The sequence below is a fragment of the Gracilinanus agilis genome, chromosome 1, assembly GCF_016433145.1.
Source record: "Gracilinanus agilis isolate LMUSP501 chromosome 1, AgileGrace, whole genome shotgun sequence".
NCBI classification, from domain to species: Eukaryota; Metazoa; Chordata; class Mammalia; order Didelphimorphia; family Didelphidae; genus Gracilinanus; species Gracilinanus agilis.
In genome coordinates this window covers 54,999,892-55,015,388 of record NC_058130.1, presented here as the reverse complement: position 1 = coordinate 55,015,388, position 15,497 = coordinate 54,999,892, and the positions used below count along the sequence as shown (strand labels likewise).

General features: G+C 41.8%; 1 protein-coding gene and 1 pseudogene across 1 annotated transcript in view; both read right to left on the bottom strand.

Moving 5' to 3' along the window:
- Window positions 1-15,497, bottom strand: part of SLC6A11 (solute carrier family 6 member 11) — a 179,418-nt gene that overhangs the window by 108,818 nt on the left and 55,103 nt on the right. Inside the window, exon 5 of the mRNA XM_044665835.1 lies at window positions 12,869-13,001. Within this exon, the coding sequence (XP_044521770.1) occupies window positions 12,869-13,001 (133 nt within the window). The remainder of the gene's footprint in view (window positions 1-12,868; window positions 13,002-15,497) is intronic.
- LOC123232522 lies at window positions 362-957 on the bottom strand (annotated as a pseudogene).

The window sequence follows — 15,497 nt, the reverse complement described above, 5'->3', positions numbered from 1 at the left end:
TTTACTCTCTGGCTTTCAGGTCTGATCACAACCTAAGAACCTATTCCCCCACTATTTACTGGTATTCTTTTCACCCTCAAATTATCTTCTGCTTGCTTATTCTTACAGGTGTTGTATCCCCTCTAGTGGAAGAAGGCCTCCTTGAGAGCAGGGCCTGGTTTTCTCTTTTGATGACAGCTGGGGGAACAGTGGAGAGAACATTGGATCAGGAGTCAGGCAGAACTGAGTTCAAATACTCCCTCAGACACTTATCAGTTGTGCGTGATGCTGGGCACATTGCTAAGTCTGTTTGCCTCAGTTTCTTGAGAGGATAATAATTGCCCCTCCCCAAGGTCATTGTGAGGATCAAATGAGATAATATTTAAAGCACTTTATAAACCTTAAGTGCTATCATATTAGCATTGATCAATCTGAAGGCATCAATAATACCTTTCCTTTGATATTTTGCATGGGATCCACCATGACTGCTATGGTGTTTTTCAGTACGACCTCAGAACTCTGTTGAGTATTGACATCCACACCAGAAAGCCAACAGCCAAAGATAGGGTGATTGTGGTACCAACCATCAGCCATCTCAGGCTTTCCCATCTGCTTCATCATTTTGGCTTGGAATACTGGATCAACTGCCTCTACATGGACACCTGTTCCTGACTAAGACATAGTAAACAACATCACTCACTTTGTCTAATCCTCAACGAATTCTCCAAGCATCAAACCTGTAACTTCCATTGGAACTCTAGCATGGTCATGTTTCAACATTTTCAATAGTGCCAAAGCAGAGATATAAACTTATTCTGCAATCTCTATTGCTGGAGCATCATGGTCATGTTTCAACATTTTCAATAGTGCCAAAGCAGAGATATAAACTTATTCTGCAGTCTCTATTGCTGGAGCATCTGTAGGTGGCCCATGGCCAAGCCTAGGCATGCCTTCTCCAAGTCAAAGTAGTCTATCCATATTTGTGGTCTTCACATCTAATACTTCCCATAAGATTTCAGGTGCAAATTTGTTAAACTGAGCAAAAATTCTTCTTAGTTCAAACTCTTGATCTTTGTAGCAGTTTTGAAGTACAATGTTCCTGAAAGTGGGCAGCAGAACCTCACGGCAGTAGATACAGTAGTTCTGACTAGTTCTCCAGTCCTGGCTTGGTGAGCACACAATAAATCAGCCTGATTCCATTGAAAAGAGTGTCCATTCTATAATTCTGTAGTTGACTGTTTAGATTAACATTTAAGACTTTACATTTATCTATACTGCATTTCATCTTATTAATTTTATCCTGTGATTCTAGACTATTGAGAGTTTCATCACACTCAGTTCCATCTGAGCTGAGTTGTTCTTTCTTTTCAAAATTTGTTCATTTTATTCTATACATTTCATTCATTGACAAAAAATCTTGAAGACACAGGCCCACTGTGGTCTTCTAGGAGTGACTTTATGCTTGGTTAATCCCAGTACCATAAATCTCTTGGATCCATCATGAAACTAAATTTGGATTTGCCAGAATGCACTGTCTACATGTAACCCACCTCTCTCCATTTGGCTCCCAATAATATTGTGAGTGACTTCGCTGGGAAAAGAAATATCCAAAACAGTAAGAACCCAAACCTTTTGATATGTGAATTAAAATTCAAGCTTATATAATGCTCTATTGCTTACAAAACCCTTTTGTCACAATAACTCTACATCGTCATCACTTTATATGTGAAGAAATGAAAGCTCAGAGAAATAAAAAGGGACTTGCTGAAGGCCATATGGCTAATTTGTGCTGGAACCAGGACTCTACTCCAGATCTTTCGATGCTCAATTTGGTTTTCAACATGGAAAATTGATGCTGGCACTCAAGTGAGATATGAGAAATGGAGAGTCATCTTCAGAGATTCTACCTCAACTCTTACTGCTTCCCCAACATGGCCCAGGGATGCTGGATCCTTGCTGTTACTGACACCCTGTTCTAGACACTTCCCTCCTCTCTAAATCCTACCCATCTGCAAAGCTCACTTCACTCAGATTATTCCAGCCCATTTTGATCTTTCTTTCCTCTTAGCTCTCTTTCTGTCTCTGTCTCTTTGTCTCTCTGATTTTGACACTGTCTCTGTCTCTTTGTCTCTATCTATGTCTCTTCTTCTGTCTCTCTGACTCTAACTTTGCCTCTCAGCCTCTCCTTTTTCTTCATTTCTTTTTCTTCTTTCTCTGTTTCAATCCGTTTCCTCTCTCTGTCTTTTGACTCTGTCTTTGTCTCTGTCTACATCTTTGTCTCTCTATCTGACCCTCTGTCTTTCCAATTCTGTCTCTCTGTCTCTATTCCTCTGTTTTTGTCTCTGCATCCCTCTCCCTCTTTACATCAATACCCCTAGTACACTATGAAAAAAAATATGGAAATTAGTCACATCGCTAGAATTCAGGTGGCTTGACTTCTGGTCCCAGTTCTTCTACCAGTTAACTAACTGTGTGATCTGGAGTGAATCTCCCCACCACTTTGAGCTCTGATGCCTCAGTTTCCTCTTCTGTAAAGTGACAGAAAGTGACTCTAAGGTCACTTCCCTTTCTACCATTCTCTGCTCAGAAGCCCTTGCCCTCTCTGGGACATGCCAGCCTCCCCCTAGGCCACATCTCCCCTCACCCAGCATGAGCCAAATCTCCTTACAGGACTTTTCAGAAGGCAATCCCTCCTCCTTCCCCTCCTCCTTGCCAGTCGCTCTGACTTCAGGGTGGCATTGTGCTTTTCTAAAGCCGGTATTACCGAGGCATGAAGCTTCCCCTTTTTCCCAACTCACCAGACGCTGCCAGGGTTCCTGCTAAAGGTGAACCTCTGTCATTCAAGGCCAAAGAAAGGACTGAATTAGACACTAAATTCTTTTGATTTAATGTTACAATTTACCGCTATCCTCGTCCCCCCCAAACCAGGATTCTATGAAAAGTCCTCCCCACAGCAGCACAAAGACCCCCTCAGCCAGCAGCTTAGAGATGGCCTGGAATGCTCAGGCTGCCCCTGGAAGGGAAGGGAAGGGACGGGAAGGGAAGAGAAGAGGAGGGAAGGGAAGGGGGGAACCCTTTCCCTTCCCGGCTCTACAGCCTCACACAGAGGAGACTGGGGAGCAGAAACTCTGCATGCATCTCATGAACGTTCTACTTTCCTCCTTTGAATACAGAGATCAATCTTGGACCAAGTGCTAAAGTCTCACCATGAAGGGCCATTCTTTCCTCTTACTTCAAGCTACAACAAAAGACACTTGAGGAGGGAGAAGGCTTGCGGCTAAGTTCCTTTTCCTGAGCCCTTTTCTCCTCCTTTTCACACATCTCTCCCTTTCTCTCTGCGGCTGCCCCTTTACTCCCTCTTTATGCCTCATTGAATCCATTAGGGGCTTTATGGGCGGCTATTGAAGAATAAATTTTCCGTGGGGGACTCCTGACAGAGTCTCCACTGGCTGCAAGCTGGGGCCCGCCCCAAAAGGAAGGGAGGGAGAAGGGGCCCATTGAGCAAGGGGCCAAAGGTATGGACTGGCTTTTTCCAAACTTGATGTTTCAGTATGGAACACAAGGGACAGTTTGATAAACAGTCTTCTTCTCCATGCTGGGCACACAGGAATGTAGCAAATAGGGGAACGGGCAGGCCTGGGAGGAGGGGGCTTCCTCCCTCCCCATTTTTACCTTTCCCCCCCAAATTCTATTTAACCCACAGGTCCTTAATCTGGATTTGTGGATAGATTTTTTTTCGTGAGAGAAGCAGTCTATAAACTTGGGTACAAAATAATTCCATCTTTATTTCCATTAATCTCTCATTGAAATTGATTTCAATCATTTATAAACACAGGGTCACACAGCTAGAAAGTGTCCAAGGCCAGATCTGAACTCCTAAAGATGAGTTTTTTGTGATTCCAAGCCCAGCACTCTTATCTATTGTGCTACCCAGCTATCCCAATGTAGGTATTACTATTTCCATTTTATTTTATTTTAAAAATCCTTATCTTCTGTCTTAGAATCACTGCTGTGTATTGATTCCAAGTCAGAAAAGCAGTAAGGGCTAAGCAATTGGAATTAAGTGATTTTCCCAGGGTCCCACAGCTAGGAAGTATCTGAGGCCAAATTTGAACCCAGGACCTCCTGTCTCTAGGCCTGGCTCTCAATCCGCTGAGCCATCTATCTCCCCCCGCTATTTCCATTTTAGAGAAGGAGGAAAAGTGAATTGCTTACAGTCACAGAGTTAGCTAATAGTTAGGCTAGAATTTGAACTCAAATCTTAAGTCCCAGGGTAGTGTTTTCTCATGGCACTCTGTTGTTTCTATAAACAATAAAGCAATAATATCATTTAAGTACTAGGCCCTTTCCTTTGACATAGACAGAAAAGTTTGAGCTAGGGTATGATATGGTCTTTAGAAAGATGGTATCAGGGGCAACTGGGTACCACATTGGATAGAATGCCAGATCCGGTGTTGGGAAGACCAGGGTTCAAATCTGCCCTCAGACACTTCCTAGCTATGTGACCCTGGACAAGTCACTTAATCCCCATTGCCTAGTCCTTACTGCTCTTCTGTCTGGAACCAATACACAGTATTGATTCTGAAGGGAAAGTTAAAAAACAACACAAACCTTTTTTTTTAGCTAGAAAGGGATCTTTTTTCACTTATTCAGGTGGGAGGCAGAGAAAGATGAGCATCTAAGTCTAAGTCAACTTCTAGCTTGAGGGAATCTAGGCAGAAAGATCTCATAAATCATGTCTAAAGCCCTTCCCATTGCTGGGATTGATAGCTAATTAAGCGAGGAAAGGAAATCAATTCAGAGTTGTTTGCATGTCTTAGGTTGGGGCTCTCATATCCCAGGGCTCAGAGAAGAATGGAAGGAGAACACTGAGGATGGGGTGAGGCAGAGTCTGAACTCATCCTGAAGCTTCCTTTAGAGAGGAGGGGCGAGTCCAGTCATCCAAGCAGCATCCTCCCCTCTTGGAGACCAGGAAATGAGGGAGCGGGGGAGAGGTGGTGGAAATCTGTAAATCACTCAGATTGAATGAAGAGAGAAGGCTAGAAGGACAAGGAGGAAGGAACCAGGAAAGGAAGAGAGAAAAGAAAAAGAAGCCACTGAAGAAGGGGGCGTGAGGGAGTCAGGATTGTGACTCTCTGAATAGACCTCCTTCAGTTTCCCCAGCAATGTGGTCACTGATCTCTGACAGTGCCCATCTGGACATGATTTAGGCATTTCCCCCCAAGGAAGAGACTTTCTATTACACAGAAGCAGTCGTATTGGAGTTAGAATCAAAGTCTAATGGATCACAGCCCTCCCCAAGAACCTCAGTTTCCCTTACTACAAAATGGGGGCAATGATACTTGTACTACCCCCACCCTCCCAAGCAAGGATTGTTGCCTAGAAAGAGCCCAAATACCTTAAATGCTCTAGGAAGTGAAGTAGTTTTATTATGGAGGCTGGACCATACATCAAAAAATATGGCTTTCACAGATACATGATGTGATGCTGCTTGGAGGTAAGGCCATGTAAAGCCAATGGCCTAGAGAAGGTAAGATTGGCACCCTAGAATGGGGTGAAGAACCATATTACTTTATCACTGTCAACTAGACTTCTTAGATAATTAATTTTGCTGCCCACCAGGGCTGCTGGAGTGCCTTTCTTATTCTTAGTTGTGAAGTTTAGACTTGGTTGGACTTCTATATGGTGGGACGTTAGGGGTCCTGTAGAAATGATCCCCTGCCCTCAAATATCTCATTTGCTCTTTGTTGTTTGAGATATATTCCTTTGATCTAAGGCATATCATTTCCTGGAAGTTACCTATTCAATGCAAAAAATACTTCAGCATGAAATGTCACAATATGGTTTAAGGGATCTTCAGGATCATCTTGTTCAAGGCCCTCATGTTACAGATGAATAACTGAGGACCAGTGAGCAGTAGATGGAATGACTGAGCCCAGGACACCCAGGATATGAACTCTTTATTCTAAATCCATCATTCTTTTTATAGTATTATTCTGCCAACCCCATGGGCCTGAGCTTTAGCCTATGTGACCTAGAATAATACACTCCACTCTTACTGCTTAACCAATATGGTCCCTCGTTACACATATATAAAATATGGGGCCTCAGCTTGGTAACCATTAAGTTTGGAGAAGGAAATAGCAAACATTCCAGTATATTTACCGAGAAAACCCCAAAGGAGGTCATGAAGATTCAGACACAATGGAAATGACTAACAACAACAACAAAACCATTAAGGTCCCTCTCAGCTCCAAATCTGTGATGTGGCTCAACTCATTCATACTAAAGGATTAACAGGTAGGATACCTGTTAAAAATGCAAAGGAATACATCTCTAATGGTAGAATTTCAGGCACCATGATGGACATATTTGAGGTTGTTAACCTTTCTTATTTCTTCCAGATGTTCCTTTATCTGGAAAAGGAGAACATTGGACTATATCAGTGATTCTTGAAGTGGGCGCCACTGCCCCCTGGTGGGTGCTGCAACGATCAGGGGGTGGGGGGAGTGAAGGCCACAGGTGCATTTATCTTTCCTATTAATTGCTATTAAAATTTTAAAAATTAATTTCCAGGGGACTAAATAATATTTTTTCTGGAAAGGGGGCCATAGGCCAAAAAAGTTTGGGAACCACTGGACTATATGAATATATGTTTGTCTTCCACAATCAAAGGCAGATTCCTTGAAGATAAGACCATTTTTTTTCCTTTGGCTTGGTAAGTCTAGAGATTAGAATAGTACCTGGCACACAATGGATGCTTATTGCTTGCCTAATTGAATAGAAGACCCCTTGGTCCCTTGTAGTCCCCAAACCTGTGATCCTAGATAGCCTGGACCATACTTCTCAGGATTCTCCACAAAGGATCAGAGATTTTGGTGGCAAAGTGAATGTGCACATTTTTTACAGTTCTGCCACTATCGGGAGCTCTGGAGGATCATGTAGAGGGATAATTCTCAAATACTAAATCTTCTCTTATTTACAGACTTGACAGGGGTTCAACAGAATAGGTTCACAGCCATCATAGTAAGGAGTTGTGGATGAGCATGGAGCTAAGCAATCTCTTCTCTCAAATGATGGTTGATTAAGATCCAAGGGGAAGCTAATAAAGGTAGAACACATCAGCCTGCCCTTTGACTTTCTCTCACAAGGTCCATGAACAGAATTTCCCCATCCAGTACAAACCCCAGGTAGTCAGTGAGTGCTTATAAAGAAGCACCATAATAAGAGTCCTTAGAACTGGGCTCAAGTCCTGTCTCTGATATTAATTAGCTGTGGAACCTTGGACAAGTCCCCTCCTTTCTCTTAGCCTCAGTTTTTCCTCATTTGGGAACTTTTATTTTGGTCTAGGTCAGTCAGTCAATGAATAGTTAAGAGCCTACTATGTGCCAGGTGCTGTGCTAAGTTCTTGGGATACAAATAAAGGCAAAATCTGGCCCTTAACCTCAAGGAACTCATATTCTAATGAGAGAGAGAACATGGAAATAGCTAGTTATATTCAAGGTTATGGATAATTAGATAGATAGACAGATGGAGAGATGGATGGAAGGATATAAAGGTAGACTGATAGATAGACAGATGAATGGATAGATGGATTGATGGATGGTTAGATAGATGGATAGATGGAGAGATAGATGATTGATGGATAGATAGGTATATGGTGGGTGGATGGATAGAAAAATCGATCAATAGATCAATATATTGGTAGACAGACATAGAGATAGTTAGCTAGCTAGCTAGGTAGATAGATAGATGTATAAATAGGTGGACAGATGGATGAAAAGGTAGATTGATTGATAGATGGATTGAGATAGATCAATAGAAAGATAGGTAAATACATGGTAAAAAGTATAAAATAGATATAAAGGTTAAATGGAAGGCTATGTCTGAGGGTAAAGTATTAATTATCATCTGAGAGCCTTGAAAAAGGCCTCTTGAAGATGGGATTACTATTGTGTGAGGGATACCTGCAAAGCGAGGAGGTAGAGGTGAAGGGTCAGAAATATTCCAGTTGTTGGGGACAGTCATTGCAACAATATAGATCTGAGATGAAGAGTTGTGTGTGAGGATTAGCAAGTGGGCCAGAAGACTTGATACAGTTTGAAGAGGCAAAGAGTAAGGATCAAAAGGAAGGGCCCAATTTCTAAAAAACTTTAGATTCCAGAAAGAGGGTTTTCTATTTGGTTCAAGAGGCAATAGGAAACCACTGGAGTTTACTGAGTAGGTAGCACAAGCAGACCTATACTAAATCATTTTGATGGCTGAATGGGGGATGGATTTGAGGCTGAGAAATCAAGGAGAAGGACTATTGCAGTAATTCTGATGAGGAGTGATAAGGACTTGTATTAGGTTATCTTCAAGCTCTCTTCTAGCTGGAATGCTCTATAAGCCTATACGTTCTAAAGGCAGTAAACTTTCAGAGACGTTTTGGTTTGCAGAAGAAGGCCCACCTCCTTTGGATTGTGGCCTTCTGAAGGTTCTTAGGATGCTCTGTGCTTGAAAGGCAGCCCAGGCCTTTCAAGGGGACCATTCTTCCATCTTCTCCAAGCCACTGGGCATGGCCCTGCCTCCTGTAGCCTCATGTTACACACCAGTGAGGCCCATATTTCTTGGTAATTAGGCTGCCTGAAGGTGTCTGGGCTTTGGTCAAAGAGTCATTCACATGCTCAGCCCAAAGCTACTATATCCCCATCTGTTTCTGTACTGAACAGACTCTTGAACAAAAATCTGAACCCAGTTCTGGACTCCGCCACCTTAGAGGAATGTAGAAAACTTGAAGAGGGGCCAAAGAAGAAGAATGGAAGTGAAGAAAGTTTTTGGAGCACATTCCTACAGAAAAAGATGAGGGGAGATAGGACGGTGGTTTTCTTTCACTGAATTCATCACTTCATGGGTGGGTGACAGGTTTCAGCTGTGGAGGAGAAGGCTAGGGGTCCATCTTTAAATCAGTAAGAATATATAAAAGTAGAGTTGGTCACTGACTGCCCTTCTTTTTCTCCCGAGGGCAGAATACAGGCACATCAACTGAAAAACTATGCCCAGGAATTTAGGGTACCCATGTTTCTGATCCCCTTCCTTCAGAGAATCAATCTCTACATTCATCAATAAGCAATTATTAAGCACTTATTATGTGCTAATATTGTGTTGGGCATTGGATTAAAAACAAAAGTAAAACAGCCTTTGTCCTCAGGGAATTTATACCTTAAAAGGGGAGATTCCTTGTACAGAATTCAGTACACACAGAAAATAATAATAGCTAGCATTTATATAGAACTTTAAGGTTCACAAAGCACTTTACACAGATTATCTCATTTCATCCTCATAACTCACTGAGGTAGGTGCTGTTGTTTTTCTCATTTTACCGAAGAGTAAGCTAAAGCTAAGAAATATAAAGTGATTTGTCCAGGGTTCCACTGCTAGGTTGAAGGCAGAATTTGAACTCAGGACTTAGTGACTCCTACTCTTGTAATCTACTGTGCCAGCTAGTTGCCACATATAATAAATACAAAGTGGTTTGGGGAGGGAGCTCCTCAACTGAGGACAGGACCTGTTTTACCTTCTTTCCTTGACTTTGGGATGAGCATCTGAATGACTCACTACTACTACTACTACTACTACTACTACTACTACTACTACTACTACTACTACTACTACTATACTACTACTTCCCCAGACAGCCTATTCTACTTTGGGATAACTGGTATTGTTTGGAAGTTTTTCTTTACATTGAGATTGAAGCTATCTCATTGCAACTTCTACTCATGCTTCTAGAACTCTATTCTCAGGAAACAAGAAAAATCAAATGCTTTGCCCTGTTCCACATAAGAAATCTTTAAATACTTGAATATAGTGACATGCTTCACTTCCCATCTCTACCCCTTAACTCCCTTAAGTCTTTTTTTCCCCACAGGTTGCTTTCCCCCAGTAGAATGTAAACTTGGTGAGGGCTGAAATTATATTGGCTGAGCTTATTCTGTTAACAGTTCCTGAGAAGGGCACCAGAGCACTAGGTGATCTAATGTTCAAGATGGAAAATTTAATCCTATTTCAACAGGTTTCCAATCTATCAGCCTCCTTCAGTAGCTTCTCGTTTCATACTTCATCCAGTCTAGTTCTTTAACTGACTCCTAAAGCCACCCCTAATCTGGCCTCACACCACACCATCTATGCAACCAGACTGGTTATGCCACTCTCCTTCAGATATTCCCTTTTCCTTCCCACCTCGGAATCTACCCTCGGGTTGCCCTACAGTATGTCCCTTCTAGCAAGCCTCCAAGGTCAACCTCAAAGCCTAGAGATACAGGAACTCAGGGGAAGAGAAGAACCTCAGAAGTTACTTAGTCCAATCCAAATTTGAACCAAAATCCTATCTGACAAGTGGTCATCTAGCATCTACTTCCTCAATGAAATTCCAGCCCCCAAGACTCCTCTCTTTGAGGAGGGACTGGGGGGGGGGGAACTGAGTTTAGAGTCTGAGGGGTTGAGTTTAAATTCCAAATATCTATTTATTGTGTAGCCTTGAACAAATCTGAGTTTCAGTTTCCCCACCTGTAAAATCAAGGGGATCCCCTAAGATTTCTTACAGCTTTACATATTACAATCCTATGAGATAATAATTATAAATCACTGAGCACTGTTCCTGGCACATAGTAGGAGTTATATAAATGCTCGTTTCCTTTCCTTTCCTTTCCTTTCATTTTTTGGGCACTAAATCATTGACTGATTCTTTAACTACTTTTTCTTCTTCCTCCATCTTGATAGTAAGCTCCCTGAGGGCAGGGACAGCATCTTATACTCCCATGTACTTCCCAAAGCACTTAGTATATAATGCTATACACACGATAACCACTACATTGGGGTAGAACAGTCACTCAATTAGCAAGCATTTATTTTGTGCTTATGATGAAGCAAGTGCTATATCAGATATTGAAGATGCAAAAAGGAAAAAAAAAAGAAAAGAAAAAAATCTCTGCCCTCAGGGACCTTCTATTTTATTTGCTAAGCACACAGTAGGAGGTCTCCATCCCAATGTTCATATTGGCTATTTGTGTCTGACCTATGGTAGAGTTTTCCAAGCTTGTATGGTTATAAGCCACAGTCGGATGCATATGCATATTGATCTGTACATTGTGATGTCATTTTGGTCCCCTTTGAGTACAAAGGACAATAATCAGGTGAACAAAACCTTTTGATTGTATTTCTATACCTTGCCACTCTCATTCTTAAACATCTCTGACATCCTCATATTTTCTCCTTCTCATGCTCCTATTGGTTAGGAGAAAGTATAAGTTCCTCGTACTCATGAGGCTTAAAGGGGATTATAAGCCTTATTTTAAAAATATTATAAGCCTTATGCTAGGTTCTTTCCTATTTGTCTAGGCTTTTAATATTTTACTTCCTACTATTCTTTTAAAAAAAATTCTTACCTTGTGCCATAGAATCGATATTAAGTATTGGTTCCAAGGCAGAAGAGCGACAAGGGCTAGGCAGTGAGGGTTAAATGATTTGGCCAATGTTACATAGCTAGGAAGTATCTGAGGCCAGATTTGAACCTAGGAACCCTCCCAATCCCATTTCCAGGCCTTGGTTCTCTATCCACTAAGCCACCTACCTGCCTCCCACCATGGATTCGAAATTCAACTAAATTGACCTCCTTATTTTTCAAACATGGCACTCCATCTCCTATTTTTCAGCCTTTGAACTAACTATCCTACGCACTTGGAATGTTCCTTTTGGTTTCTATCTTCTCCAGGAAGCCTTTCCCTTAGTGTGAGAGCTAGCATTTACACAGTATTTTAAGGTGTGCTAAGCATTTTGAAAATATTCTCCTTTGATCTTCACAGCAAGCTTGGGAGATAGCTGCTATTATGATTTCCATCTTACAGGAAAAAAAGACTGAAGAAGACTGAGGTTAAGCATCTTGCCCAGGGTTATATAGCTAATAAGTATTTGGGATAAATTCAAACTCAGGTCCTACTGACTCGTGGTCCAGTGTTATATCTATCTAGTACCTGCTAATGAATGCTTTCCCTTTTGAGATGATTCCCATTTAGTCTTGTACATTCACAGTTGTTTGCACACTGTATGCCTCATTCACATGTGAGCTCCTGGAGGCCATTGACTGCTATTTGTCTTTCTTTGTGCATGGCACACAGTTAGCACTTAATAAATATTCATTGACTGACTGACTAACTTGTCTCCACACCTCCCCTTAGTTTTCCTCAAAATGTATCTCAAATCGCACCTTCTTCAGAAGACCTTTTCTGGACATTTCACTTCTAATGTCTCTCCTCTCTTGGATTACCTTCCATCTATTCTGAATATATCTTTTATGTTCCTAGTTATTTTTTTTAAATTCTCTTTGAGTCCTCATTTATTCCAGAGCCCAGGATGTGTTAAATGTTCCGAGAATATTTATTGATTGACTAATAGACACACTAGGGATTGGATTTGAGATTTCATTGATATAGAGAGAATTCCCAGGTAGGTAATCCCTGCTATGGAATGCAAGCTGATACTCTCTTTGTTATATGGTCTTAAAGAGACCTCAGCTCTAAGCCAGTTTACAGATGAATAAACTAAGTTCTTCAGAGGGGAATTTTTTGCCTCAGCCACATAAATAGGAAGTATGAACCCAGCTCCTTTTAATTGAACTATTCTTTGTGAGACTCCTGTGATCTGGAACAGTGGGGTCACCGAAGTGAGGTTCAGAGATGGCTGCTAAGCACTGAGCTCACAGGTCCTGTAGGGATGAGGGGATGAGGATCCTCAAATCTGACCTTTTCTGCCACTGGGAGGGGTCTTTCTTGGTCCTCAGAGATTTACCGGGCTGTGTGGGATGAACAGAATTCCAACTTGACCTAGGCAAACAGTTAGTGCTGGCCCTTACCTTCCCTGTGGATTTGGTCCCCTTCCAAATGCAGAAATAGCAAATGGTCCAGGCAGCGAGGAGGCACAGGGCCAGCTCCCAGCGGAGGTTACCGATGTGTTCGATCCCGTCAGAGATGGCGAGGACTCTGTGCCTGTGGAGAGTTGGGGCACTGTGAGATTGAAGGGCACTCTTTAGTCTACCCGTTGCTTATCTATAACCTCCATCTCCAATGACCTTCTGGAAAAGTCAGAGATCCAGAGAGCCAGGGTGACACTTGGCTCCAATAGCAGGCTCTGAGAGGCAATGTTGGGTGTGTAATCCATCTGAATGATTGGCATACAAAGAACTTGGTAGCATCTTCATATCCCCAGCCCACTTGTTGGGTCTCTTTGGAGAACAGTGACTCTTGTCATACAACCTCCCCATCACCAACTTGGTCTCCCTTTCCTGTCCCTCTCACAACCTTGAGTCTGAGGTCTTTGTTTCTCTTAAGGAAAACACACCACACTTCAAACTAGGCCAGAGAAATAGCAGCACCAAACGGCTGCTTGTCTGAGAAAAAAATCCCCTCCACATCTCTTTCATGAGCCCCATTCAGAGTGCCAAGCCCCTCCCCAAAATTATGTCAATCAGCACTGGGCTGGGGGGAGCCTTCTTTGAGAAAGCTGAGTCTGAGTTTAGCTGGAAAGTCTCGCTCACTGTCTGTCTCCCTGGGAGTCGGGTCCTGGCCTCATTCTGTATTAATTATTTAATGATTCCAATTAATGTTGGTCTACCAACCCCTTCCCCACCCCCGGCCCCTAGCCCAGAGTCATCAGACTGATTCCAGCTTTCAAAAACATTGGGCCATGTTTTAAACAAAATCTTTATTCCTGTCTCTGATTCTGGTCCTGACCCCCAAGTTCTTGTAGCTCCTGACTTTGAGACCTACACTTAGGAGTCCACTGAGAAGAAGAGCTGGGCAGAATAAAGAAAGGAAAGCACTCTACATAATTGAAAGAAAAGAGAAATAGCTACTCGAGTGTGATGACACTGACCCAGATTTTTGATTGAGATTTGGAGACACATTGGAAGTAGCAATAAATCTGAAGGCAGATGCTCTGCATTCAAATCCTGATTCTATAATTTACTGTGTGAACTTGGGTAAGCCAATCCACTTCTCTGATCTTCTATGGCACAATAGAATGTTAGGCATGGAGTAAGGAAAAGCCAAGTTCAAATCCGGCCTCAGACACTTACTAACTGTATGACCCTAGTTAGCTTCATTTTCATCACCTGTAAAATGAGCTGGAAAAAAGAAATGGCAAGTCACTCTAGTACCTCTGCCAAGAAAACCCTAAATTGAGTCATAAAAAAATCAGATACGACTGAAACAACTAAACAGCAAACTCTAGGCAACTTTCTAAGACGAGAAGTTGTAGAGAAGGTGCCAAACTGCCCAAGTAGAAGGCATTTTCTCATATAGGAGTTCCTAATATCAATAAAATTCCAATTCTAGTCTCTATCACTATCCCCACTTATCAGGTACTGGGCTAAGCACTGGAGATAGATGACAAAAACAAAACAGCTCTACCCTCTAGACTAGGAGCTGGTGTTCTTTAGGGAGAAACACCATGGGATCGTAGATTTGGAAATGGATGGATACTTAGAAACCATCTAGCCCAACCCCTTCACCTTATAGATAAAGAAACTGAGGCACAGGAAGGCAAATTGACTTTCCCAAGGTCATGTAGATAGTATATGCCAGTGGAAGGATTTGAAGTCAGGTTCTCCTCTTCTATACCAACATTTCCCACACTAAACCATATGTATACATTTAAGGACACAAAGTATACATTCAAAAAATACTGTTTAATTTCTGAAGGCAGGTTTTTGTGAGGAGGATGATTAAGAAAAGCCTCATATAGGAGATAGAATTTGAGCTGAGCTTTGACGGAATGAGGAGATTCCAAGAAGTAAAGATGAAGAGATGCGGTATTTGACAGACATTGCAGTTGGGGGACAAGTTTGGACAGATGCAAGGAGAGAAAAAAATGGAATGTCATGTGTGACTAAGAGCAATAGGGCCAATTTGACTGGGCCATATAATACATGCAAGGGAGTGCCTTTCTTGAGAGAAAGAAGAGTGTTTATTTAATTTTTTATGCTCTGAACATTTGCTGTTGTTATTTTTCATTCATTTCAAAATCATCCAACTCTTGGTGACCCCATTCAGGGTTTTCATGGCAAGATACTGGAAAGATTTGTCATCTCCTTCTCAAGCTCATTTTACAGATGAGGAAACTGAGGCAAACAGAATTGAGTGATTTGTCCAGGCTCATATAGCTTGGTGTCTGAGGCCACATTTGAACTCTATAAGATGAATCTTCCTTACTCCAGGTTGGGATACTCTATCCACTGCACCACCTAGCTCTGAATATAGGAATTATTTAGTCAAAGGTTACTGAATTAAAATAGAATAAAAACAATTGCTTCTGAATGTTCTTAATTTCATAAGAGCTAGAATATGTAATGATCTAGGAAGTATTCTGATTATGCCTTTCTCCTAAATGACTTTGTAGCTACCATAGGTTTTTTCCTTCCTTCCTTCCTTCCTTCCTTCCTTCCTTCCTTCCTTCCTTCCTTCCTTCCTTCCTTCCTCTTTCTT